Source organism: Anomaloglossus baeobatrachus, chromosome 3, assembly GCF_048569485.1.
Source record: "Anomaloglossus baeobatrachus isolate aAnoBae1 chromosome 3, aAnoBae1.hap1, whole genome shotgun sequence".
NCBI classification, from domain to species: Eukaryota; Metazoa; Chordata; class Amphibia; order Anura; family Aromobatidae; genus Anomaloglossus; species Anomaloglossus baeobatrachus.
The window spans coordinates 149,055,544-149,083,006 of NC_134355.1; the positions used below are offsets into that span (position 1 = coordinate 149,055,544).

Consider the following 27,463-nt stretch of genomic DNA (forward strand, 5'->3'; position numbering starts at 1 on the left):
TTATGAATTTGGATCATTGGGTATAAAACCAAAAAGAAAAAACTATTCAAAGTGGTTTACTGACAGCTGGTCATGCCTGAAAAACACTTTGAGGTTGTCGATTAAGGTTCGTACCTAGCAATATTTGTCATCAACCTCAGACCATATTTACCTGTAGAACATCCAGCTGGGATCCTCCTCGTGAAGATTTAACCTCTGGAACTGACTGCACTGCAGGGCGGACTGTTTTCTTCAGGTCTTCAAGGGCTGCTTCATGGCTACTGATATCAGCTTGAATTTTCTACATAAAAACATTAGACAGTTATTTCCAATATGTAACAATGCAGAACATGTCCTCCCTAAATTTCTATGATACGTCTGTAGAGGCCAAGTGGCATGGCATTAAAATGAGGATCCTACATTATTTCGTCTGTCTCTACATCATGTCCTTCCTGAATCTTTAAAAAAAAAAAAAAAAAGAGAAGTTGTTTTCCTTCTTCTACTAACCAACCAAAACCTGATATTGCCATTCCTGTGTGTAGTTCTAGCAAATCTTCTAAACAGCACACTCACTGTCTTGGGGTTATGTTTGATTCCTTCACTTTCTATATTAGATCACTTGCTCACTAATGTCACCTGTAAACATCTATAGAATGTGACCTTTCCTTACCTTTGATACAGCAAAACCTTTCAACCAATCTGGACTACTGCAACTAATAGGTCTTGCTCTATTCAGAATATAGCAACCAAGATCGTGTTTATGTCCAACCATTACACCGATGCCTCCATGCTGTGCCAATCATTGCACTGGTTTCCCATATGACAGAGTCCAATCTAAACTCTTACCCACAAAGTTCTCCACTGTTTTGCACCATCCTTCATCGCCTCCCTCATCTCTGTCTACTACCCTACCTGTCCTCTCCATTCCTCTAATGATCTAATGATTTAAGATTAGCATCCTCTATAATCCAAACCACACACTCCTCTCTCCAAGACTTCTCTAGAGCAGCCGCCAGTCCTTAGGAATGCACTACCCAAGATCATTTGGTTACTGTCCTGTATCCACAGTTTTAATCATGCTCTGAAAACACATCTCTGTAAACTGTTCACACACCCTCCATGTACTCAGCAGCACTTTGAATCTATACTTACATTGAATCTATACTTATACAGAAACTAAAGCCCGCTTTACACACTGCAATGTATCTTACAATGTGTCGGTGGGGTCACGTCGTAAGTGACGCACATCCGGCATCGTATGGTACATTGCAGTGTGTAACAGCTACGTGCGATTGCGATTGAACGGTAAAACATTCATCGCACGCACGTCGCTCATTCCTCATGAATTGAACGTCAGATTGTTCATCGTACCCGGGGTAGCACACATTGCAGTGTGTGACACCCCGGGAACGATGAACAGATCTTACCTGCGTCCTGCGGCTCCCGGCCGGTAATGCGGAAGGAAGGAGGTGGGCGGGATGTTTACGTCCCGCTCAGCTCCGCCCCTCCGCTTCTATTGGCCGGCTGCCGCGTGACGTCGATGTGACGCCGAACGTCCCTCCCACTCCAGGAAGTGGACGTTCGCCACCCACATCAAGGTCGTATGGACGGGTAAGTACGTGTGACGGGGGGTTACTCGTATGTGCGGCACATTCAACAAATTGAACGTGCCGCACATATGATGGGGGCGGTTATGATCGCATACGATATCATATGCGAAATCGTAAGGTGTAAAGCAGGCTTTACTGATTGATTCATGCAGCATTGTTTTAATGTCCCTGTTTATTCATTACACTGATGACTGGACCTTATTGTGCTACCCCTATTTCCTCTTAAATTATAAGCTTCCGAGTAAGGACTTCACGCCGCCTGCTAATTGTTAATCATGTGTTACTCTATAACGTCTTTATTGTTTGTACATGTCCGCTATGGATTGGAAAGTGCTGCGGAATATGTCGCTATATAACGATAATTATTATTGGCTTTTGGAAGCTATGTGCGTGTATAACATGTGAATAAAGGTCCTTTACAATCCAGGGCAACACATATCACCCTGGATTGGATAATAACACTAGTTGTACAAACAATTAAATATATAGGGGAATTTATTATACCACTTGCTTCACAAAATATTTACAAAACCACCTTCCAAGAAATGTACATGGGGTCAATGGATCAATTATAATTTTATGCCAGACCAGATGGTTTGACATTTGAATACACATTTGGTAAAGACTCTGTAATAATAATAATAAAAATAATAATAATAATAAATCCTCATAATGAAAATGTTCCTTACTAACCAAACTTTCACTCATATGCTTGCCATATAAAATCATACAAATCTGCTTCTCTCTTTACCAGAAGTGATCAGTCATTATCAAAATTCTCAATTCTGAAGTAAAATCTGTATTCAGTGAAGATGGGAAGGGAAGGAGCTATAAGAAGAGGGAGGAGCTAGTGCCAGAGCTCCACCCCTTCCTCACTCTTCTATCTACATAGAATCTCATCAGTACTAACTGCCATCTCCTATCTCAATAATGGGAAAGTCTTCACTGAATACAGATTTTACCTCGGAATTGAGAATGTTGATAATGACTGATCAATTCTGGCAGAGAGAGATGCCGATTTATCTGATAAGATATATTACAAAGTTGCTAATTTTCATTTGTACTATTGATTTATGAAATACAAATTGAAATGCTGGTTACACTTTAAGTAAATTTAAAGTAACCATGTAGCTTGAAAAAATAAATCTTTGAGGCTTCAGCAGTAACAATACCTAGTCCATATTTTGCTGCATTTTTTGTTTAGGCAAAGCTAAGCCCAGACCAAAAAATAGCAGAAGGGGTGTTTAAAAGGAATCTGTCATAGATGTTTGCTGTTTAATCTGAGTAAAACTGGGGATAAAAAGAGCAAAATAGGGTCTTGTCAGGTATTACAGTAAAGTGTGTACGAAATAACACTCGCCTATTGGGGTTGTGAAAGTCACAACTCTATGAAAGCTTTAGATAATGGCGGCTCCCACAGCTCCATGTGGATTAAACTTCAGTAGTGGAGAAGGAAAAAGGGGAAAATGCCGCGCTGCTGCCAAAATGCATAAACTGTTGATATATAAAAATTTTCTTCTTTTATTTCATAGGTCTACGCATTTCAGGGATCAAAGTCCCCTTCTTCAGGATAAAGGATTGTTGATTTTCTTTCTCTGTACTGAAGAAAGGGACTTTGATCCCTGAAACGCGTAGACCTATGAAATAAAAGAAGAAAATTTTAATATATCAACAGTTTATTCATTTTGGCAGCAGCGCGGCATTTTCCCCTTTTTCCCTCTCCACTACTGTTTAATCTGAGAGCAGCATATTGGGGTGGTGAGAGGGTGTAGGGATGCATGATCACAGGGTTGTGTCACTTATTAAGTCATGAGCTGTAGTTTCAACAAAATCAGTGTTTTATCAGCAGTAGACTATCACTGCCTGACTACATGTCTCATGGAGGGCTGTCAAGCCAATCTATTAAACCATCCCTTCACCACTGATTGGCAGCTCTCTGAACATTGTACACAGGAAGCTGCCAGGTGGGAGTGTGGACTTGTTTTAGACAGCTCAGCATTCTGACCACTGCTACATCTACATCACACAAAACAGGGATTCTTTAAAACCTGCACCAAGCAGTCCAGTAAGGCCTAAGACACACGGCGAGAAAAACGGTGCGAGTGGCGTGCGATAAAACATCGCATTCCACTCGGACCAATATTAGTCTGTGTGTCAGCACACATGAGCGATTATTTTCTCAGCCCTAATGGGACAGAGAAAACAATCGCAGCATGCTGCAACTGTAATGTGAGACTCTTTCTCTCACACCCATTCAAGTGAATGGGGCGAGAGAAAAATCGCACTGCACTCGTGGTACACTGTGTACTGCGAGTGCAGGGCGAGAATGGCAATAGCCGGCTATGGAGGAGAGAGGGAGATAAATCCTTCCCTCCCCTCCTCAGAGCCGGCCCGCCCCTCGCAGCTGAGGTCTGATCGCATGAACGGACCTCAGTCGCAGGGACACTTGCATGACACTTGGCTCCCGCTGTGCTGCCAGTGTGAGCCGACTGTCATGCGAGGATCGCACTAGTGCCCCGTGTGGCCACGGCCTAAGCGATATATCACTGGAGTCAAGCACGCTCTACATTATCCTGCTATAAGATTCCATAGCAAAACCCTTCTGACAGATTCCCTTTAAATAAGGAACATTCCATCTGAATGGAGGGGTGATTCATTAATTTTCTTTGGGAGTGCCCAAAATAGACAAGTACATTAATAAGCTAACTTTTTGGGAACAAAGGAGGGGGGGTTTAGGCATTTGGATCATTTGGCAGTCGATATGTGTTAACTGGTTTCTTCTGGAATACCCCTTTAAAGATAAGCAATTACAATGTATCATTAACCCCATCATATCAAGTATTAAAAAAAAAAGAAAAAAAACAACTTTTACAATTGGTGTATATTTGGTTTTCTTCAGTAAACTTTATTTCAGCAATTTAGTCACATGAACAAAAAATATATATAATCATATAATCCAGCAGGTGGCAGCAGAGTTTGGGCAAAATAATTTACTTTCACTTTGTCTTGCAAGTTTGTAGAATGATCAGTTTGTTTATCATGATAGAGCCGTTAGAGATAAGCAAAACTGTCGAAATTGGTTTTGGGCAGAATCGCTTGATTCAGCCGGCAGGGTGAATTCTGTCCTAATCAGATCTACCCTTAAAAGATTCTTATTATGCTCTCAGGTGTCTCCAGACACCAAAAGAAAAAGAAAATGGCCAAGAGGATGTTAAAAATCAATGAAAGTTTATACTAACCTGTCCTAGGCCTACCCTAACCTGTCCTGTTGTCACCGGTTCCCACCTAGACCCCTGTTCCGTCTTCTCTTCAGTCTTCTAGGCCTCATGTGTTTTTAAGTCTAAATGCAAGACCTACGGTAGTTAATTCTGGAAGACCGAATACAAGACCAAAGAAGAGATGATCGAAGAGAAGAACGTTACGAAGCAAAGTGGAGGACCAGACTGAGCTGTCAGGAAGACTGGCGGACGCAGTCAGAAAAGGGCTCCTGTGCCAGAACTACATATGGGCCCTTTGCATCCCAAAAACACATCAAAATCAACTATTATACCTTCTTTGGAGGTAAAATTGGGCCCCCTAACCTCTTGGGCCCCTGTGCGGCTGCACAAATAATATGTCTGCCCCTGAGGAGCAGGCCTTGGATAAGTGAATATAATCTATTATTTGTAACCCCTTCCTAGTCCTAGAAATAAACCATCAAAATGGCACCTGTCTTCCTCTCATTTTGGTTAATTTGTGCAAATCAAATTACTCCCACTCACCCTCTCCAAAAAAAAGTAAAAATCAAATTTTGGGGAATACAAATTGTAGGATAAATTCATAATAATTTTAAGGGGAAAATTTGTAAAGGAAACTACATTTCTACTTTAGGTTTCACAGTAAATAGGGTATAATAATGAAGTCCCTGCCCAAAGCCTCATTTACTTTGAGGCACAATACAGAAATGTACTAAGAGATTGAGTTGCAAATGAAGAGAGGAGGTGAGGCGGCTCTCACACACTTGAAAGACATTGCTGAGATACCTGAGCCTCCTGTGGTAATCGCAGGGCATCCACTCTGTCAGTCAGGTATGTGGTGAGCTGTTTATCCAGCTCTTCTAGGGATTCCTGCAGGACTTGCAGCATATGATCGCTCTCACGCAGTGTCTGCAGGTGCTGCTCCAAAGAGATCTGCCGGTTCACAGCCTGAGAAGAAACAATACCCTTAGTGATTGTGATTTAGTTTTATAATCCTACACACAAAGTCACCTTCCCTATACAGGGACTCCACCTCAAGGCCAATGAGCGCTGCTCCTGAGGGAGGCCTAACGATTGCCTGCATTGGGAATATGTTGATACGTAGGATAATGTAGGCGCAAAAGTTTATCTCTAAGGCTGGAATCACACTTGCAAGTGTTAAATCGGTCCGATTCTCATGCTAGAAAGTAGGACAATTTTAGTTCACTTTTCATCAGTGTGCAATCAGTTTTTACCCTCAGCAGCTGCTATTCATGTACTGTTATGTACAGAAGCATTTACAGTGTTCTCTGCTACATGCGTGAAATGTATTGAGAAAAACAGATGTCACAAGGATTGTGTATGTGCCGTCCGTGTGACATCCTTTTTTTTCACGCACCCATAGACTTGCATTGAAGAGACTCGTGCAAGAAACTCACCAAAACGCAGCATGCTGCCATTTTTTTTCTCAGTCCGATTTGGACTGAGAAAAAAATAGCAGATGGGAGCTGCCTCATTGATTAATATTGGTCCAAGTGCAATGCGAGATTTTCTCACATTGTACTCGTGCGAGTTAATCGCAAGTGTGAAGCCGGCTTAAAAGAGAAAAGAGTCTTCCACAGAGTGTAGTGCAATATATTAATCACTTGACAATAGTATGGAGATTAGTAAAATTAAAGTTAGTAATATGTATATACAAATACAAAAAATAACACATAATAAAGCTTGACTAGAGATGAGCATATGTCACAAAATTCATATTTAGGCAGATTCGCTCAAATCTGTCCCGAACAGACGCTTATTATGCTTTCAGTACTCTCCAGTACCCAAAGCATAATAAATGGAGGGCCAATAATAAAGTTTATACTCACCTTTCCTATTCCCGTCTCTCACCTGCCCTGATGCCGCAGCTTACTGCCTGATCCTCCGCTTGTCATGGATCGCTCTTTGGTCTGAACCTTCTGGCACTGACTATGCCTCATGTGCGGTGCAATGAACATCACTGAGGTCAAAGATATGCATTGTGCCCCACGTGACCACATGAGACCTAGTTAGTGTTGGAAGATGTGAACCACAGACTAATCAGACATTGGCCATGTCTCTGAGCAATGAACATCGTGTACTTCTGGGCCTCTGGGGAGGTTTGCAACCTTCCTTATCTCGGCCATGTCTCTGAGCACTGAACATCCTGTGCTTCTGGGCCTCCATGAAGGTGGAAACCTTCCTTACCTCGGCCATGGTTCTGAGCACTGAACATCTTTTGCTTCTCGGCTCCAGGAAGGTGGAAACCTTCCATATCTCAGCCATGTCTCTGAGCACTGAACATCGTATGCTTCTGGGCCTCCAGGGAAGTTGTAACCTACCTTACTTCGGCCACGTTTCTGAGCACTGAACATCCTGTTCTTCTGGGAGGTTGCAGTTCTGCAATAGGACAGTACTGGAGGGCAATGGGATCCTCGTTACTTCATCTTTGAGTCTTCTCACATTTTTGACAGTTGATGTGCATATTTTGTCCCAAGATATATTTTTATGAGGTGGGTGAGGACAGTCAGCTCACTGGGTAGTAGATAGCTAAAACCAAGACTTGATCATCAAATGGAAATGCTCTGGTCAGGGCTGGCAGACCAAACGTGAAAGGTAAATCCAGTGATGATATTCAAATAAAATCTTCAACTTTATTCCAAAGATTAAAAAGTAGTAGATATCGGGCACAACACACAACAGGACAGGTATACCCTACGGGTTTCAGTGTAATGACTTATTCATGGTAATTGGATAAGGCATTACGCCGAAACATGTAGGTATACCTGTCCTGTTGTGTGTCGTGCCCGATATTTACTAGTTTGCAATCTTTGGAATAAAGATTGAAGATTTTATGTGAGTTTCATCGCTGGATTTAACTGTTATACTTCTACAACCCTGCTGATTATTTGCAATAAGACTTTTGATGGCTCTCTTATCACATCCAAATATTTGTGACCATTGCCCAATATCTTAGCAATTTCAAGAATGCCTCACCCCTTCCTAAAAAATCTACATAAACAAGATGATGTGGTCAAAATACTCACTTTGCCTGATAATTGGGCACACAGCGTAATGTAAATGGGGGCCTTATTGTAATATTCCTGGCTTCCTTCAAGCTCAAATCATCCATTAGACATCCAGATAATGAAAGTGTGATTCATTACACCAGAGAATGTGTTCTATTGCTCCGGAGTCCAGTCTGCTTTATACCATTACAGCCGGCACTAATGGAGGCATTGATGCTCGGAGATATGGCCAATTCCCAACAAATGCATAGCCATTATTCATTTTCTGTTGCGGCTTCCCCGAAAAATGCTTCTCATGTATACACAAAAAACCCTTTTCAAAGTGTATAGTGAAAAACAAATTGGCATTTCCACTTGGAACGCAGTTAGTCATCTGACAGGAGGGTGTATTCTCCTCTAGTTGTTACATTGGCAAAACTTCAAAAACATGCTTGACCAAAAAGAACACTTTCCAAATTCCGTCTTTAGTGGTGTAGTGGTTTAATTTATTAAAGTTACAACAAATGGAAACATTAGCTGAACTAGTGTAACATTAGTGACTATGACGTGATCATGCCACGGGCGTTCCTTTACATTTTCAGATGGGTACAGTTGATCTACCAGTGAAGCCATATAATAATTTTTGCATAAATTTCACCAAACCCACTACATTATTATTTCTATCAATGTGCATAGACTTTTCTACAACATTAAAGTTCATAAAATCGCATGAAAATGAAATACGAAAAAAAGAGCCACTGGCGCACACAAAGAAATAAAAATAGTAATGATTTCAGTACTTACAAAATGGCTCAGCTCCTCGTAGCGGGCATTGAACGCCTCCAGCTTGTCACTGATGATGTCATCAAGTATTCCTCCATCGATCAAGGTTTGTCCAAGCTCACGGATCTGAGTTCTGTTATCAGCTGGATGTCGAAGGATTGACTCTAATGACTAGAGAACAAAATAGAGAAACTAAGCTGTTTACTATGAGGGGGTGACCCCCCCATTCCCCGCCCCAAAAAAAGAAGAAATGTATGAATTCCCCAAGTGCACGCACTGTGTGCTGCGAGGATTCGCCGGTTTCTGAGCTGGAAACAGTGGTTACGTGGCCGCAACTGTGTGATATGCATGTTCTCAGCCAGAACCCGACTAGTTGGCGTAACCTCGCTGAATACAAGCTTATCAAAAGAGTGCGTCCGACTAGTAATTATTGACCGTCTAGTGATCCCTCTCGTGGAGCACATCTTTCTTTCATTTTTGGTTACATGGCCGCCTGATGGGGGCGGTCTTGTTCAATACACTTGAAATGAGTGAGGCAGTGCCCACTAGTAGTGTTCTGGCCGGGAACATACTTATCACACAGTTGCGGTCACTTAACCACAATTCCCAGCTCAGAAACCGGTGAATCCTCGCAGCGCACAGTGTCTGCGCACTTTAAGAATTCATAAATCTGCAGTCATATTAAGTGGCTGCAGACTTATCATTTTAGAAATGACAGCCCCTTTAAGGATTTATAATTTACAGTATTTTGCATAAAAAATGGATATGAGAGCATAACTATGATAAGAGAATGTATGCTTGAAAAAAGCAAGCATACAATAAATTAAATTGAAATACTATAGCAAAAAAGGTCATAAAGTGAAAAGTGTAGAAAAACACACCCTTCATCAGAACAGGAAAATATCTTCTAGCTGTGATATACTATAACTAGGAGCCTCAAATAATCAGACCTACTTTATATTTTTCCAATGCATAAAAAACGAATGAAAAAGCAAATATATCCTTAGCTATATGTTCTAAGCTCCAATGCAGATCCATGCATATACATGGTAACATACTAAAAACAAACTTTGTGTTGTCTGATCCGTCAGTCAAGTTTTCCTCTCTTCAATCTACACCACGTCTACTGCCTTCAAATGATAGCAAGCAAAGGAGGTCAGACAGAACAGAGTACCATATGGCAACACATCTGTAATCATGCAGACACTGAGGAGTCTGCATTAGGGGTGTATACATAAAGTAATAAGATGTTTAAATAATTTATTTTTGTATCATAGATGCATCGGAGCTATAATAATGTAAAGGTGGATGTGTCCTAAAACAAAAATCAAGCACATTTCATGCTAATAGATTCTAAACTGCAGTCTACATGCACTAATCTACGTGACTGCAGACTTGTAAATCATCACATCGTGCACACAGCGCACTGTGAGGATTCTGCGATGCCGAGAGACGGCAAACAAGTGTCCACAAGTATGCGATATGCATACTCCTGGCCACATTCCGACTAAATGGGCATGGACTCATTCAATGGAAGTATATTGAGTGAGGTTGGAAACAGTCTAGTTGGAATATGGCTGGGAGTATGCATATCACATAATTGACATCACATATTCAACCACTCTCAAAGGCCAGCAGAGAAACCTCACAGCACATGCTGCGTGCGACATGAGAATTTACAGGTAGTCTGCTGTCACATAAGCTACAGGTATGTAGTCACTCTTAAGCCCAGACAGCCCCCTGAAAAGCTCTAACTGTAGAGACAGAAACATAGTTTACTTACGTGTCTTGCATAAAGACATAATACACATTCAAGGTAGCCTATGCATGTATCCTGCTATTTTCACTAATGTAAATAAACACCATGCAAAACAGCTCAAAGGACAAATATTAACACAGAATATATTGGAATTTAAGAACATACAGTTATGGACGAAAGTGTTGACACCCTTGAAATTGTTCCAAAAAATGAAGTATTTGTCCCAGAAAATTATTGCAGTTACACAAGTTCTGTTATGCACATGTTTATTTCCTTTATGTGTATTGGAACAACACGAAAGAAAACAGAGAAAAAAAGGCAAATTTGACATAATTTCACACAAAACCCCAAAAATTTTTGTCATCTTTCTAAAATTATGGGTAAACGACTTTGTTTCAAGCATGTGATGCTTATTCAAACTCACCTATGGTAAGTAACAGGTGTGGGCAATATGAAAATCACACCTGAAACCAGATAAAAAGAGAAGTTGACCTAATCTTTGCATTGTGTGTCTGTATGTTCCACACTAAGCATGGACAACAGAAAGAGGAGAAGAGCAATGTCTGTGGACTTGAAAACCAAAATTCTTAAAAAATATCAAAAATCTCAAGGTTTCAAGTCCATATCGAAATATCTTGATATTCCTTTGTCCGCAACATAATATAGAAGTTTACAACGCATGGCACTGTAGCTCATCTCCCTGGACGTGCACAGCAGAGAAAAATTGATTATGAAAGGTTGCAACGCAGGATAGTCCAGATGGTGGATAAACAGCCCCAATCAAGTTTCAACGAAATTCAAGCTGTCCTGCAGGCTCAGGATGCATCAGTGTCAGTGAGAACTACCTATCGACATTTGAATGAAAATAAACACTGTGGCAGGAGACCTAGGAGGACCCCACTGCTGACACAGACACATAAAAAAGATGGACTGCAGTTTTCCAAAATCCTTCTAGGAAAGTGTCTAGTGGACATAGATAGAGAGCTTTGAGATAGAGCTTCATGGCAAAACACATTATTCTGTTTACCGAAAATGAAATGAGGCCTACAAAAGAAAAGAACACAGTACCTACAGTTAAATATGGTAAAAGCTCAAAGATGTTTTGGAGTCGTTTTGCTGCCTTTGGCATTGGGTGCCTTGACTTTGTACAAGGCATCATGAAATCTGAAAATTACAGTACCAAAGGATTTGGGTGGCAATGTAGTGCCCAGTGTCAGAAAGCTGGGTTTACATCCGGGTCATCAGTCTTCCAGTAGGACAATGACCCCAATCATACTTCAAGAAGCACCCAGAAATGGATGGAAACAAAGTGCTGGAGAGTTCTGAAGTGGCAGAAATGAGTCCAGATATAAATTCCATTGAACATCTCTGGAGAGATGTTAAAATTGCTGTTGGGAGAAGGTGCCTTCATATATGAGAGACCTGGAGCAGTGTGCAAAAGAAGAATGGTCCAAAATTTTAGGTGAGAGGTGTAATACGCTTGTTGATGGTTATAGGAAGCGATTTATTGCAATTATTTATTCCAAAAGGTGGGCAACTAAATATTAAGTTGAGAGTGCCAACAAATTTGTCCGGCCTATTTTTGGAGTTTTGTGTGAAATTATGTTCAATTTGTCTTTTATAGTGTGTGTGTTTGCGTGTGTGTGTGAGTGTGTTTGTATGTGTGTGTGTGTGTGTGTATATGTGTGTGTGTGTGTGTATGTATGTGTGTGTTTGTGTGTGTGTGTTTGTGTGTGTATGTGTGTGTTTGTATGTGTGTGTGTGTGTGTATGTATGTGTGTGTTTGTGTGTGTATGTGTGTGTTTGTGTGTGTGTGTGTGTGTGTATGTATCTTTTTCCAATACACACAAAGGAAATTAACATGTGTATAACAAAACATGTGTAATTGCAATAATTTTCAGGGAGAAATACTTAATTTCATTGAAAATTTCAAGGGTTCTAACACTTTTGGCCATGACTATAATTCCATTTACAAAAATAATATAAGACCTGCCCCATTAGCTTAATGAAGCAACCAACAGTAACCCTACCTCCATTGCTTCACTCACAGCCTCGGCTTTGTCAGGGAGGATTGCCGTGTTCTGTATTTGTTCATCCAATGTATTTAACCAAGCTGTCTCCAAATTTAGAAAATGCAGAAGTTCTATCCAGCAAGACCACACTTCCTATGGATCAACACAAAACGCTGAAACACTTAATGAATTAGGTCAGTCCCCTTATTTTAATATCTTCTCCCATGAGGACTCATGATGATTCTTCGCACATAACTCCCTTTCATAGCCTTCAGCCATCATACTTTAATTTTACTTGACAACACCATGAAGGTGTGTCTGCCAGTTCTAATCAAAAATATAAATTACTTAAATCAATTGGCGTCAGTGGATACTTTTCTGCTCATCTAAGTCAGTGTTATGGTTTAATGTGGCTACTGACGTTTTTCATAAAAAACATTACATTCACAAATAATTACCATTTGTATATGGAAAGATGTATAGGACAAAACACCAGCACAAGCTCTCTCTTATAAAATAGTTTAAAGAAGTTGTCCGTTCTTGGAGAAAATCAGGGCAGGTAATGCTTTAAAATAACAAAATAGGCACACAAATCTGTTGAGGCCCCTACACCTCCGGTGCCACCTTTCTGCTACTTCCCATTAGTGTTTGGTATAGGGCTTTAGCGGTGCACTCCCATCTATAACACGTGATCCATCGCGCAGCCAATCACTTGCCTCAGTCTAATAAGTGAGGCAAGTGATTGTCTGCAGTGGTCACATGTGATTGCTGCCGAGAAGTAAACAGAAACCAGCGCGGAGCCTCAGAGCAGAGACATTAGATCAACAGGGGATTCATCAGGCACGTAATGATTATTGTGTAATTCTATAGCATTTGATCTTGGAAAACCCTTTTGACACAGTATATTCAGTTTTTCTTGGAGTGTTCCTTAAAAATTAGTTTCACAGATAAATGGGTGGTCTACTACCTGGAGCACCCCTTTTTTAAATTATTCCTCCTGTACTAACATCGTCCTTGCCATATCGGCAGCGGGGCATGAATGACATTATGCCACGTGAGCCCTGCAGCCAATCAGAGGCTGCTATCGGGCTGTATTGCTCTTTCTGCCGCTTGTCCACAGGAAAAGCGGCAGCTGATTGGCTGCAGGGCGTTCATGGCATATAACAATGTGACGCAAGCCCCGATGCCAACATCCTTATTTCTACTTTTCAGGGGTGAGTACTTTATCATATTGCATAATTAATAAATACTAGGAGCTTGGATGACAGTTAATGGGTTAAATCTAAACTTAAGACCCGTGTGACAACTAAAATTTGTACGTTTCCTAGGCAACTAAAGAAGTTTTAAAAGAGGACATATAAAAAAGTAAAAAAAAAAAAAATACATGAAAAAATGAAAAATCTGTATAAATTAAGAATAGCAAAACATTTGCACATTTTCTACACTTTTTATGCATCTTTAACCCCTTCAGCCCCCGGGCACTTTCCGTTTTTGCGTTTTTGTTTTTTGCTCCCCTTCTTCTGAGAGGCGTAACATTTTTATTTTTCCATCAATCTTGCCATATGAGGGCTTGTTTTTTGCGGGACGAGCTGTACTTTTAAATGAAACCATAAGTTTTACCATATAGTGTACTGGAAAACGGCAAAAAAATTCCAAGTGCGGAAAAATTGCAAAAAAAGTGTGATCGTACAATAGTTTTTGAGATATTTTATTCACTGTGTTCACTATATGGTAAAACTGAGGTATCTATGTGATGCCTCAGGTCGGTGCGAGTTTGTAGACACCAAACATGTATAGGTTTACTTGTATCTAAGGGGTTAAAAAAAATTCACAAGTTTGTCCAATAAAAGTGGCGCACGTTTTGCGCCATTTTCCGAAACACGTAGCGTTCTTATTTTTAAGGATCTATGGCTCAGTGATGGCTTATTTTTTGCGTCTCGAGCTGACGTTTATAATGGTACCATTTTTGCGCAGATGCTACGTTTTGATCGCCTGTTATTGCATTTTGCGTAAAACTTGCGGCGACCAAAAAACGTAATTTTGGCGTTTGGAATTTTTTTGCGACTACGCCGTTTACTAATCAGATTAATTGATTTTATATTTTGATAGATCGGGCATTTCTGAACGCGGCGATACCAAATATGTGTATATTTATTTATTTTTTAACCCTTTAATTTTCAATGGGGGGAAAGGGGGGTGATTTGAACTTTTAGGTTTTTTGTTTTTTTTTTTATTTTTTAAAACTTTTTTTTATACTTTTTTTTTTTATTTTACTAGTCCCCCTAGGGGGCTATAGCGATCAGCAATCCGATTGCTGATCGCTATCTGCTGATCACAGCTTTACCGCTGTAATCAGCAGATTCAGTCACTTTGGTTTTCCCTCTGCTCTCGGCCGAGGGAAAATGAAAGTGAAACTTCGTAGCTGCAGGCGTCATCACATGACCCTGTGCTACGATGGCAACCACCGATAGTCACGTGATAACACACGTGACTTCCGGTGGGGGCGGCGGTGAGTAACAAACATGGCCGCGCGCATTTAAATCTTGCTGCCAGACTTTGGCAGCAAGATTTAAGGGGTTAATGGCCGCGGGTGGAAGCGATTCCACCCGCGGCTAGCAGGCACACATGTCAGCTGTTGAAAACAGCTGATATGTGTGCCGATCCACGCCGCCTGCCCGCGGCAGGGGGCGGGGCTTAACGGGACACGATCTATGACGGATAGATCCGTCCAAGGTCGTGAAGGGGTTAAACTAAATATTTTTTAATACAGGTATAAATAGGTTTATTGCTCACATAGTAAAGAGGAAACTAAACTAGTTTTGAGAAAATTACTGTTTTATCTGAAGGAGATTATCACTAAAGGACTAGTAGACGACTGCCAGGTAGTCCTCCATGTTCATGAGTTCTTTCAAGCCCCAAAACCTACCAATGATTATCAGTTTTCTGTGTACACGGTATATGGGCAGGAAGCTGCCAATCAGTGGTGTGGGTGAAGTTATAGAACTCAACATTCAGAGAACTGGTAGAAATGCAGCAGATAAAACAGTGATTTTATCAAAATGACAGCAAGCAGCTCAGTAAGTGACACATCGCTGGAATCAGGGTCTCTTTCTCTAAATTAAGCTGCTGTAAGATGAATTAGCAAAAGCCTGGAGCAGAATCCCATTATTCGTAGTAGATGAATACACAATATGGTAGATAGAGTGGATACACAATGTAAACAAGCATAATGGACATAAATGTACCTCTAGCGTGTGGCATTTTCCTCGGATCCTATTACATAGAAGCTGATAGTTGTCCAGAACTTCTTTTAGCTCCAACGTCAAATCTTGGCCACCAGCTGGTCTCTTGGCAGCCATAGTCATAATGTTATCCTTCAAGATCTTCACTCGCACCTCTTTCTGTAACACATCCTCTTTCGCTCTCTTTTGAAAAAGAAAAAAAAAATGTTATTTTTGATTTTTAAAAAAAAAACGATGATGCTGTCAACTTATATTCATTCAATTGGGGGAGTTGAAAAACTAAATATTCGAAAAAAAAAAAAGTACTAAAAGTATCTGGAATTATCAGCAACAGTTTGATCCATAGTTAGCGGGAAAAGAGGGGAGCGGTACAATATAGAGTTATGAGAAATGATGCTCCGATAATGTATTAATATGCAGGTATCATTAAAGCTGAAAGGTCTTTATATTTAGACAGGACTTCTCCACTAAAGGAAAACTATACAGATAGGAGTTATTCCTCCAAAGTCCACTAAAAACGATTCTGGCTCGGCTTTGCTACGATGCATATTGTTGTATTAGGGAGAGGGGAATAGGCCACTGCCACACATCTTCTGGCAGCAGCTTACCTCTGCAGGAACATGGGATTAGGTGTGCGCAAGTCCAAAATGCCTAAACCTTCATTCCTCCAACATCAAGTGAAGCCCACAAACACACTGCCAACTAATCCCACCAAAAAAACAGTGTATTAATTCGAGCTCTTATCTAATGTGTATGAGCAGTAAGGGCGGCTTTGCACGTTGCGACATCGCACGTGCGATGTCGGTAGGGTCAAATCGAAAGTGACGCACATCCGGCGTCACTTTCGACATCGTACTGTGTAAATGCTAAATGATACGATGAACGAGCGCAAAAACGTCGTTATCGTATCATCGTTGCATTCACCGACATTTCCATAATGCCGGTGCCGCGACAGGTACGATGTTGTTCCTCGTTCCTGCGGCAGCACACATCGCTGTGTATGAAGCCGCAGGAGCGAGGAACATCTCCTTACCTGCCGCTGGCGGCTATGCGGAAGGACGGAGGTGGGCGGGATGTTTACATCCTGCTCATCTCCGCCCCTCCACCACTATTGGCCGCCTGCCGTGTGACATCGCTATGACACCGCACGACCCGCCCCCTTAGGAAGGAGGCGGGTCGCCGGCCAGAGCGACGGTCGCAGGGCAGGTGAGTGCATGTGAAGCTGGCGTAGCGATAATTTTCGCTACGCCAGCTATCACACGATATCGTACCTGCGACGGGGGCGGGGACTATCGCGTGCGACATCGCAGCATCGGCTTGCGATGTCGCAACGTGCAAAGCCCGCCTAAGGGTTTTTATTAAGTTCTTTACTTGGTAAATTGCAAGTGGCCGATCTACAGGCAAGGAGCACAGTGCTTAGAAGCTCTTTAATATACAACTTGTAAGCGCTGCCCTGATGCTGAACAGTTCTCTATATCAGGCCAGCATCAACGTCACTGAACTTCTACCATGTTAGAGGCAAAGCTGCCTTTGCTTGCAGCATTAGGGTATTTCCGGACGCTGCAGTTTTGTCGTAACTACAAAAATGCACCCTGTGGCCAAAAACAGGCATCAAAAACACATGCGTTTTTGACCATATGATTTAGTATGAGTTTTTTTTAACATTAGTGGGTGAAAAATGCAAGGAAAAACCCAAAAAGAATTGACATGCTGCAGTTTTGTTGTCACCACAAAACTGCAGCCCCAAAAAAGCAACATGTGCACAGCAAATCTGAAATCTCAGAGACTTTGCTGGAGAAGGAAAAGCATGCAGATTGTGGTGAATAAAAGGTTACCACAAACTAGATTAAAAACCGCCGTGTGCGCATGGGGCCTTAGAGATCAGAGGCCACAGAATTCAGGCCAGCAGACTCGTGGTACGGCTGGTCCATATAGTCAGGAACACAGCTCTCCATTGGCATGCAGGAATTCAGGAGGCAGTGGAGCGCTGCACTCCTGAGATAAGAAGAGAAAACACCTTTAAGGCTAGCTGCGCACCAGAAAATGCCATTTTCTTAAGAAAAAAACGGACCCTCTGAAAGAATCCCGCACCCGCAGTAAAAACCGCGGGAAAACCACACCCGCGTTTTTGCCGCGATTTGCCTTGGATTTACCGCAGATTTACCGCGGATTTTCTGCAAGTTGGTCCCTGCGGTTTTTACCATTATCTATGGCAAAAACCGTAGGTACCTGCAGAAAAGAAGTGACATGCTCATTAATTCCGCAGCGGTAAATCCGCGGGAATAAATAAACGCAGTGAGCGCACAGCATTTTTTAAAACCCATAGGATTTGCTGGGGAATGACTGCAGCAATGTTAAACACATTTTCTGCAGCAATTCCGTGGCAAATCCACGGCAAAATCCGCACAGGGCCTAAAAGCTTAGTTCTCAAATTGCAAGCTATCATATATCCACAGGACAGCAGTCAGCAATCTTCTTCAGTCCTATAAAATCCTACTTAAATCCAGTGGCACCCTGTCATTGAGGTTGGTGGGGAATTTTAGCAGTCAAACCCTTACCTGTCAGACTTTTATCACCTATATTGTGGAAAGGTTATAGTGTTGAGCGAGCGTGCTCGCCACTGTTAGGTACTCTACCAAGCATTGGGGTACTCATGTAGCTCAACCGAGTTTCACCGGTGCCTGGATGTGTTGTTTTTGAAATAATGACCACAAAGCACAGGATCACTTTACTGCATGATGTGAGCAGGCACCCCAGAGAGACTCATTCACAGTCTCTGAATGCCTATCAATGTCGTTAAAAACAACGTTTTCGGATTTAGTGACCCCAAAAAAGAAAATGTCCTCCCTCCCGGAAATGCTCTGTATAAGGCTGGCTGTATGTGGGTGAAAAGCCGAACATTGACTTCCATTATACTCGTTGAGCACTTTCAGAGCGTCTCACCTGCTCAACTCGAGGACTCAAGCATTTTATTGCTCGCCAGTCTCTAGTTATGAGTACTAACCTAGAGACAATCCTCAACCCTTTTAATGGTTAATTTAGCCGTAATATTTTTTCTTGTATTTTCTCAAGACCAAGAGTTTAGAGATTAAGTGAAGGGATAACATATTAGGTCTGAAGAAATTCTTCATATTCAGCTGCTTTTACTTTTTCTTTTTAATCTCAATACTAATAATTCTGCATTATTATGGTATTTTATTCTTTCAGGTTATGTGACTAATTCCACTCTATGCTATTTTTTCCTTACTTTCATTTCTTCGACCGCACTCTCAAGCTCTTCTGGAGACTTGTACTCAAAATCCCTCTCCAAATATTCCTCTTCAGCTTGTGTCATCCATTCTTGCATCTCTGCCAAGTCCTTCTTTAAATTTACTGCCTTCTCTTGACTTTCGGACAACCTGTTCATCTGATGAATTACCTAAGACGCAAACAGAAGCAAATCTGACTTCTAGCTGGACACTTGTGTGTATGGAAATTGCCAAAAGCCACTGAACTATAACCACATTGCAAGACATTACACACATAGGTACATAAAGAAGGCAGTGAGAAGACTTTTTTACAATTTTTGGAATTGACTTACGACAAATTATTTTCAATCTCTGCATGATGATAGTATTAACTAATAACAAAAAGTTTCTCTGACAATACAATAGTACTTTTATACTGAATTGTAAAGCGCTGCGGAATATATTGGCACTATTTAAATAAAAATTACTAAATAAATAAAAATTATTATTATTATTATTATTATTATTATTATTAAACCTCAAGTTTCTTAAAATTATTTTCAATATTTCAGAAATATTTGCCCAATATATTTTCACATTCAGCAATATGTTCACATTAGACAAAAATGGCCCCAATAAATTAAAAGGATCACTAAAATAATTATCACAAGCAGCCTGCTATTAAAAATCCCTTCTGTTTTGCGTATGTGCCCTGATGCATGATCTTGAGCATATTTCAGCTCTTAGACAAATGTCCTTTACCTGTTTGCTTAGTCTCTCCCATTGTGCCTGCTGGTCCGCGAGTCTAGGCACTACCCATGTGTGGATCATTGTATCAGGGTGATTTCTAAGTCCCGACTCTGCATCATTTAGCTTGCTTAAACATCCTTCCACAGCTTCCATTTCGCTCACAAGAGCCTACAAAAGATGAAGCCAAAATTAGCATGAGCCAACTGGACAACACAAAAATAGGCTCCAGCCCTGAGTGGCTAAAAGAAGCCAGTTCTATATTTGTAAGGCAAATCCATGGTCCAAATTGTATGCTATTTTTACATCTGGTGTTTTCATGATCATTTCCATTCACAAACACTTCACAACCTAAAAATGAGAGGTTATTTCCAACCAATTAATTTGGGGAGATGAAAATTGCAAATCAGCAAATATCTAGAAAATCTAGTAATGTGGTTTAGGGATTGCCTCATTAAGAGGAAGCTGTCAGCAGGATGTCACACTGCAAACTACAGTCATATGAAAAAGTTTGGGCACCCCTATTAATGTTAACCTTTTTTCTTTATAACAATTTGGGGTTTTGCAACAGCTATTTCAGTTTCATATATCTAATAACTGATGGACTGAGTAATATTTCTGGATTGAAATGAGGTTTATTGTACTAACAGAAAATGTGCAATTCGCATTTAAATAAAATTTGACGGGTGCAAAAGTATGGGCACCTCAACATAAAAGTGACATTAATAATTTGTAGATCCTCCTTTTGCAAAAATAACAGCCTCTAGTCGCTTCCTGTAGCTTTTAATGAGTTCCTGGATCCTGGATGAAGGTATATTTGACCATTCCTGTTTAGAAAACAATTCCAGTTCAGTTAAGTTTGATGGTCGCCGAGCATGGACAGCACGCTTCAAATCATTCCACAGATTTTCAATGATATTCAGGTCTGGGGACTGGGATGGCCATTGCAGAACATTGTAATTGTTCCTCTGTATGAATGCCTGAGTAGATTTGGAGCGGTGTTTTGGATCATTGTCTTGCTGAAATATCCATCCCCTGCGTAACTTCAACTTCGTCACTGATTCTTGCACATTATTGTCAAGAATCTGCTGATACTGAGTTGAATCCATGCGACCCTCAACTGTAACAAGATTCCCAGTGCCGGCATTGGCCACACAGCCCCAAAGCATGATGGAACCTCCACCAAATGTTACTGTGGGTAGCAAGTGCTTTTCTTGGAATGCCGTGTTTTTTTGCCTCCATGCATAACACCTTTTTGTATGACCAAACAACTAAATTTTTATTTCATCAGTCCACAGGACCTTCTTCCAAAACTTAACTGGCTTGTCCAAATGTGCTTTTGCATACCTCAGGCGACTGTTTGTGGCGTGCTTGCAGAAACGGCTTCTTTCGCATGACTCTCCCATACAGCTTCTCCTTGTGCAACGTGCGCTGTATTGTTGACCGATGCACAGTGACATGAGGTGGTGCTCTGTGGATAATCCTTGACTGTTCTCACCATTCTTCTCTGCCTTTTGATATTTTTCTTGACCTGCCACTTCTGGGCTTAACAAGAACTGTACCTGTGTTCTTCCATTTCCTTACTATGTTCCTCACAGTGGAAACTGACAGTTTAAATCTCTGAGTCAACTTTTTGTATCCTTCCCCTGAACAACTATGTTGAATAATCTTTGTTTTCAGATCATTTGTGAGTTGTTTTGAGGAGCCCATGATGCCACTCTTCAAAGGGAAATTCAAATAGGAGAACAACTTGCAAGTGGCCACCTTAAATACCTTTTCTCATGATTGGATACACCTGCCTATGAAGTTCAAAGCTCAAAGAGGTTACAAAACCAGTTTAGTGCTTTAGTAAGTCAGTAAAAAGTAGTTAGGAGTGTTCAAATCAAGAAATTGATAAGGGTACCCATACTTTTGCACCAGTCAAATTTTGTTTAAATGCGGATTGCACATTTTCTGTTAGTACAATAAACCTCATTTCTATCCAGAAATAATACACCCTGTTGCCTCGTGGAGGTGACAGGAGTGGCGGTGTCTACTGTTGCTCCGGTCACCTTCATGCAGCAGAGCTGGAAGCGACGCTGGACCATCCTGGATTACGCCGGACATGGAGGGCTTTTTCGGGCTCATTAAATTGGTGAACGAGGGAATTTGTTAGTGTTTTTTATTTCAAATAAAGGAATTTTTCGGCTGTGTGTGTTTATTTTCTGTAACTTACAGATTAATCATGGAAGGTATCTCGGGGAGACGCCTGCAATGATTAATCTAGGATTTAGTGGCAGCTATGGGCTGCCATTAACTCTTTATTACCCCGATTGCCACCGCACCAGGGCAAATCGGGAAGCGCCGGGTACAGTCCCAGAACTGTCGCATCTATTGTATGCGGCAATTCTGGGCGGCTGCTAACTGATATTGTTAGGCTGTGGGGCTCCCCATAACGTGGAGCTCCCCATCCTGAGAATATCAGCCTTCAGCCGTATGTCTTTATCTGGCTGGTTTTAAAATTGGGGGGGACCGCAAGCCGTTTTTTTTTAATGATTTAATTATTTATTTCACTGCACAGTATAGACACGCCCACCGGTTGCTGTGATTGGGTGCAGTGAGACACCTGTCACTCAGCGTGGGGGCGTGTATGACTGCAACCAATCATAGGCGCCGGTGGGCGGGGAAAGCAGGGAATACGAGATTGAATAATGAGCGGCCGGCTTTTTCAAAAGAGGAGAAGCTGCCAGAGCAGTGTGAACGCCGTGCAGCGCCGCGCCGGGGATCGGGGATGGGTGAGTATGAGAGAGGGGGGTAGACTAACTGAGATGGACAGAGAGAGAGGGACAGAGATAGTGACCGACCGACAAAAGCAGCATGCTGCGATTTTTTTTCTCAGTCCGATCTGGACTGAGAAAAAAAAAACGCAAATGCGAGCCGAATCATTCACTAACATGTGTCCGATTCCAATGCGAGATTTTCTCGCATTGCTCTACTGCGAGAAACTCGCAAGGGAGAAGCCGGCCTGAAAGTTGTATTTGCAAAATCGTATGAGGGATGTCACACGTTTCAATTGACTAGGTTCGTGCAACAAAACGTTAAATTCTAGACAAAGATACGATGTGTTTGCGATCACCGTTTTTGCTTCAATCTTGATCGCACGTAGGTGTCACATGCAAATACGTCACGAACGATGCCGGATGTGCGTCACTTACAACTTGACCCCAACGACGGATTGTAAGGTATATTGCAACGTGTAAAGCGGGCTTAAGCTTCATTTCTATTTATCTGCCAATCTGGCTTTCTTTCTCTCTGGTGATGCCATAGATTTTCTATGAGATTGTTGCACCAGACACTTCTAGGAGTTTGATGACAAAACGACGTTTACGGTGTCTTTCATTCCAACGCCATGATTCTTCAGTAAAAACTAGTAAAAAAGCTGGATGAAAACTGAAGTGTTTTTGATATCAGTTGAGGCCAAAGAAAATAGATGACTGATGCAATGGGTAAAGGTAAACCCAGTGTCACATGGAGTTTTCCACGAACTTCGCAGACTGTTATGGCGGAACTTAAGCCTGCTTTACACGAGACGATAGATTGTGCGATAGCACAATCGATCGTACCCGCCCCCGTCGTTTTTGCGTCACGGGCAATTAGTTGCCCATGGCGCACAAACTCGTTTACCCCCCCGTCACACATACTTACCTTCCGGACGACCTCGCTGTGGGCGACGAACGTCCACTTCCTGGAGTGGGCGGGACGTTCGGCGTCACAGCGACATCACACGGCAGGCGGCCAATAGAAGCGGAGGGGCGGAGATGAGCGGGATGTAAACATCCCGCCCACCTCCTTCCTTCCATTAAGCCGTCGGGTGCCGCGGGAGGCAGGTAAAGCTGCTGTTCATCGTTCCCGTGGTGTCACACGGAGCAACGTGTGATGCCACGTCAACGATGAACAACCTCCGCCATTTTAATTAAACAATTTTATGAAACCTAGTGACGAGTACACGACTCACGATTTGTGAGCGTTACTGCGTCGCTAGGAGGTGTCACACGAGACAACGTCGTGCGGTATGCCGGATGTGCGTCATGAAAACCATGACCCCGACGACATATCGCACAATCTATCACCTCGTGTAAAGCCCGCTTTAGGCTCTGTTCACATTGCAGATTCTGACACTCAGCCTGATGGATTCTCTGGTGTCTCGGATCGACACAAGCAGACTAGGGCATTAACCTGCTGTGTGCTCAGTCATAGTCAGGTTAGCAAGACTTAACCTTTGCTAGACTGCTTGTTAGGCTTTGTTGATCACAGGTTGTGAGGAACCCAATCACATCTGTTCCTCTCATATTTAAGCTGGATGAAATCTACCCATGCCAGCTATAGCTTATACTGTGTTGGTCTGTGTGTTTTGGTATCTAAGGGGCACTTTGCACACTACGACATCGCAAGCCAATGCTGAGCGCGATAGTCCCCGCCCCCGTCGCAGCTGCGATATCCTTGTGATAACTGCCATAGCGAACATTATCGCTACGGCAGCTTCACATGGACTCACCTGTCCTGCGACCGTCGCTCTGGCCGGCGACCCGCCTCCTTATTAAGGGGGCGGGTCGTATGGTGTCACTGCGACGTCACACGGCAGGCGGCCAATAGGAGCGGAGGGGCGGAGATGAGCGGGATGTAAACATCCCGCCCACCTCCTTCCTTCCGCATATCCTACGGAAGCCGCAGTGACGCCGGTAGGAGATGTTCCTCGCTCCTGCGGCTTCACACACAGCGATGTGTGCTGCCGCAGGAACGAGGAACAACATCGGACTGTCGCGTCAGCGTAATCATGGATTACGCCGACGCTGCACCGATGATACGATTACGACGCTTTTGCGCTCGTTAATCGTATCATCGAGCCTTTACACACTACGATGTCGCATGCGATGCCGGAAGTACGTAATTTTCAATTTGACCCCACCGACATCGCACCTGCGATGTCGTAGTGTGCAAAGCCCGCCTTAGCCTATCTAGAAAGTGTTGCTTTTTACCTGCAGTGGTTATGGAATTTACCCATCGTCTTGTGGTTTCCTCCCTGCTCTTGTTTTACTCCTAATCTTTTATTGTTTTATGCCTCGGTGAGTGCTTGCTGTGTTTTGGTTTCCCTTGTCCATCTACTTTTGTGAATTGAATCCCACTCCTGTCTCGGGCCCCCTGGGGGAGGTGGTATCAGATCAGGGCAGCTTCAGGAGCAGGGCCAGGAAGAAAGAGACTGAGGCATCCCCACCTTTATGAGTATCCCTGAGACTAGGGATAGCATAGCGCCCCCTAGCCTGAGGGCCAGCTTAGGAGCCCCAGTTTCCTACTATCCCCATAGTTATTGTGACACCCAGCCTTATGGAGCAGTTATCGCCAATAGGTGCTTTCTTTCGTTATTTCTGGAAAAGTGGTAATTAGCTTAAATGTAAATTTGGAAGGCTGGAATAGAGAAATGAATCACTAAAAGGTAAATGATCTCTGGACTTAACTGAAAATGAAACATACAAAGAAAGCATTTAATATATGCCATAAATATCACAAAGCTATATTTTAATAAATTATGGTTACACCGTTTTATTCGATTTTTGTTAAACATGCTGCATTACAAAATCATGGGATAGAGAGTATTTCTATGATATGAAAAATGTAATGTAGTGTTCTGAATCACTCATTCAATCCTGCTGGATACATTACCATGCACTGGTCCATCTGTCTCTGGAGCTCCTCGGAGTCTGCTGAGGTTGTGTGTTGGTTTAGAACAAAATCTTTTGCCTCACTGATCCATTTCTGTACAGACTTGGACTCGGTCTGGATAAATAACAACATATAAGAGATGCAGTCAAACTATTCCCTTCAGGCAAAAAAGACAACAATAATAAAATACAATGCAAGTGATGCATAAACATAATTCCGCTATAGGCATCATGAAACACTCTGCTTTAAGAGGACTGTATCTCTTCTTTGGAGACTTGGCTTTAAAACTAACTTTGTTTGACATAAAAAGATGATTTTTACATATGTTCGTGGTCATTGAGTTGAATGATGCACTATATTTTACACTGCTATCTTTAGGATTTTAATAATTTTTCCAACCTCTTGTCACCTGCTTCTAGTTTTAGACTTTTTTTTATATATATGAAGTACTCCGTCCACTGGCAGACACAGACAGAGAAAGGCTCCTGTGCAAGAACAAAAGATGGGACCTTTGCAGCCCAAGAGTTTATGAAAATGCTAAATATCACCTGCTTTGGAAGTATAAATGGGCCCCTACCGCTTTGACCCCTGTGTGGCCGAACAGGTTGCACCAATGGTATGTCCACCCCTAACTCCGATCAGGTAAGATATGCATGATGTAAGATCTGTATCCTCAGAATACTACTATCAGTGCCTTCACCAGCTCGGTCAGCACAAATACGTCCTACTCCTCTTATGTTTTACAACCCATGAGGGATCTATTATCTTTAGTGCTGACCAATACTAGGGATGAAAAGTGTATGAGACCTCCTCCCTTCCCCTGCATAGTCTGTTGTTGGGCACTCCTTTTTCTTTATACTGATATACAGACTGTGTACTCTCCCACCTTCTCCACTGTCATGTGTGTCCTTTTCTCATACTTAGGCCTAAGCCACACGGCGAGAAAAACAGTGCGAGTGGAGTGCGATAAAACATCGCATTCCCCTCGGACCAATTCTAGCCTGTGTGTCAGCAAACATGAGCGATTATTTTCTCAGCCCTAATCGGACCGAGAAAACAATCGCAGCATGCTGTGATTGTAATCCGAGACTCTTTCTCTCGCACCCATTCAAGTAAATGGGGCGAGAGAAAAATCGCACTGCACTCGCGGTACATCGGTGTACCGCTAGTGCAGTGCGAGAATGGCAATAGCCGGCTATGCAGGTGAGAGGGAGAGAAATCCCTCCCTCCCCTCCTGAGTGCCGATACCAATGTGATATGACTGAAAGAATGTGTGATTAGATAGGAATCATAAAAGATAGGAGTGATCCCAGATATTATTTGACCTATCAATAATTCAGTATCAAAGAGATGTCCTTTGGATGGCCAATATGATGACCAAAGAATACATTTCTTGAAGCAGTTTCAAGATAATGAAGAAGTCACATTTACAGTTCCACTTACCGGAAACTTGTGGTTGGCTTAAAAACAGGTTTAAGGAAGCTTGCATATGAAATTTACGGCTCATTGCAATATTTCACTAACACTATGGTCAAACTGTGGTCGGCCAGTTGTCAACTGGCAGGATGTGCAGGAAATGTGCAGGAAGCTGCCGGTGCCCACAGCAGTTTGTGGTCAAGTTACATGAACATGACTCAGCTGTCACATGCTGGTGACCATTTAAACACAACCTACAAATTTTCCTATAAAAATACACCGGACTCGCTTAATGTAAGGGAAAACCTTCCAGGACATTGAAGTGTACGTACGCACTGTTCCTGTGATGCAAGATGCCATGTTGATTCCTTATCATTAACTCGAGTTCCCTCCGATGTGAAAGGATTGCTACAACATAACGGTAATGTTGATGCATATTTCTGTTATTGTATAAGATTCTAAATGCCTATGTACCATTAACTATTCATGTGCTATTAAAATAAATAGTATCTTGCTATAAAGAATATTAGTATTCGTGCCTGATTAGGATATCAGTGAGCGCTTCGTAAGTACGGGCTTTCAGCCCCTTTTTAGTAGAATTTAGCAAGACATAAATTGGCGTAGTCGGCAGGATTACTTCTATAAGAAGTAATTAACGAATTTTTGTAATTTAGAAGTTAAAAACATATATTTGGCAAATTTCCAGATATTTATTTTTTTTAAATCTTTTTGCATAGTGTCAAAATG

The 27,463-nt window shown here is 42.0% G+C and overlaps 1 protein-coding gene across 1 annotated transcript in view; it reads right to left on the reverse strand.

The window, feature by feature from the left end:
- Nucleotides 1-27,463, reverse strand: part of UTRN (utrophin) — a 1,025,654-nt gene that overhangs the window by 678,002 nt on the left and 320,189 nt on the right. Inside the window, exons 24-31 of the mRNA XM_075339520.1 lie at nucleotides 25,301-25,414; nucleotides 19,619-19,774; nucleotides 18,877-19,047; nucleotides 15,633-15,812; nucleotides 12,406-12,540; nucleotides 8,638-8,787; nucleotides 5,612-5,773; nucleotides 152-280 (exon numbers count right to left, since the gene is read on the reverse strand). Of these exons, the coding sequence (XP_075195635.1) occupies nucleotides 152-280; nucleotides 5,612-5,773; nucleotides 8,638-8,787; nucleotides 12,406-12,540; nucleotides 15,633-15,812; nucleotides 18,877-19,047; nucleotides 19,619-19,774; nucleotides 25,301-25,414 (1,197 nt within the window). The remainder of the gene's footprint in view (nucleotides 1-151; nucleotides 281-5,611; nucleotides 5,774-8,637; nucleotides 8,788-12,405; nucleotides 12,541-15,632; nucleotides 15,813-18,876; nucleotides 19,048-19,618; nucleotides 19,775-25,300; nucleotides 25,415-27,463) is intronic.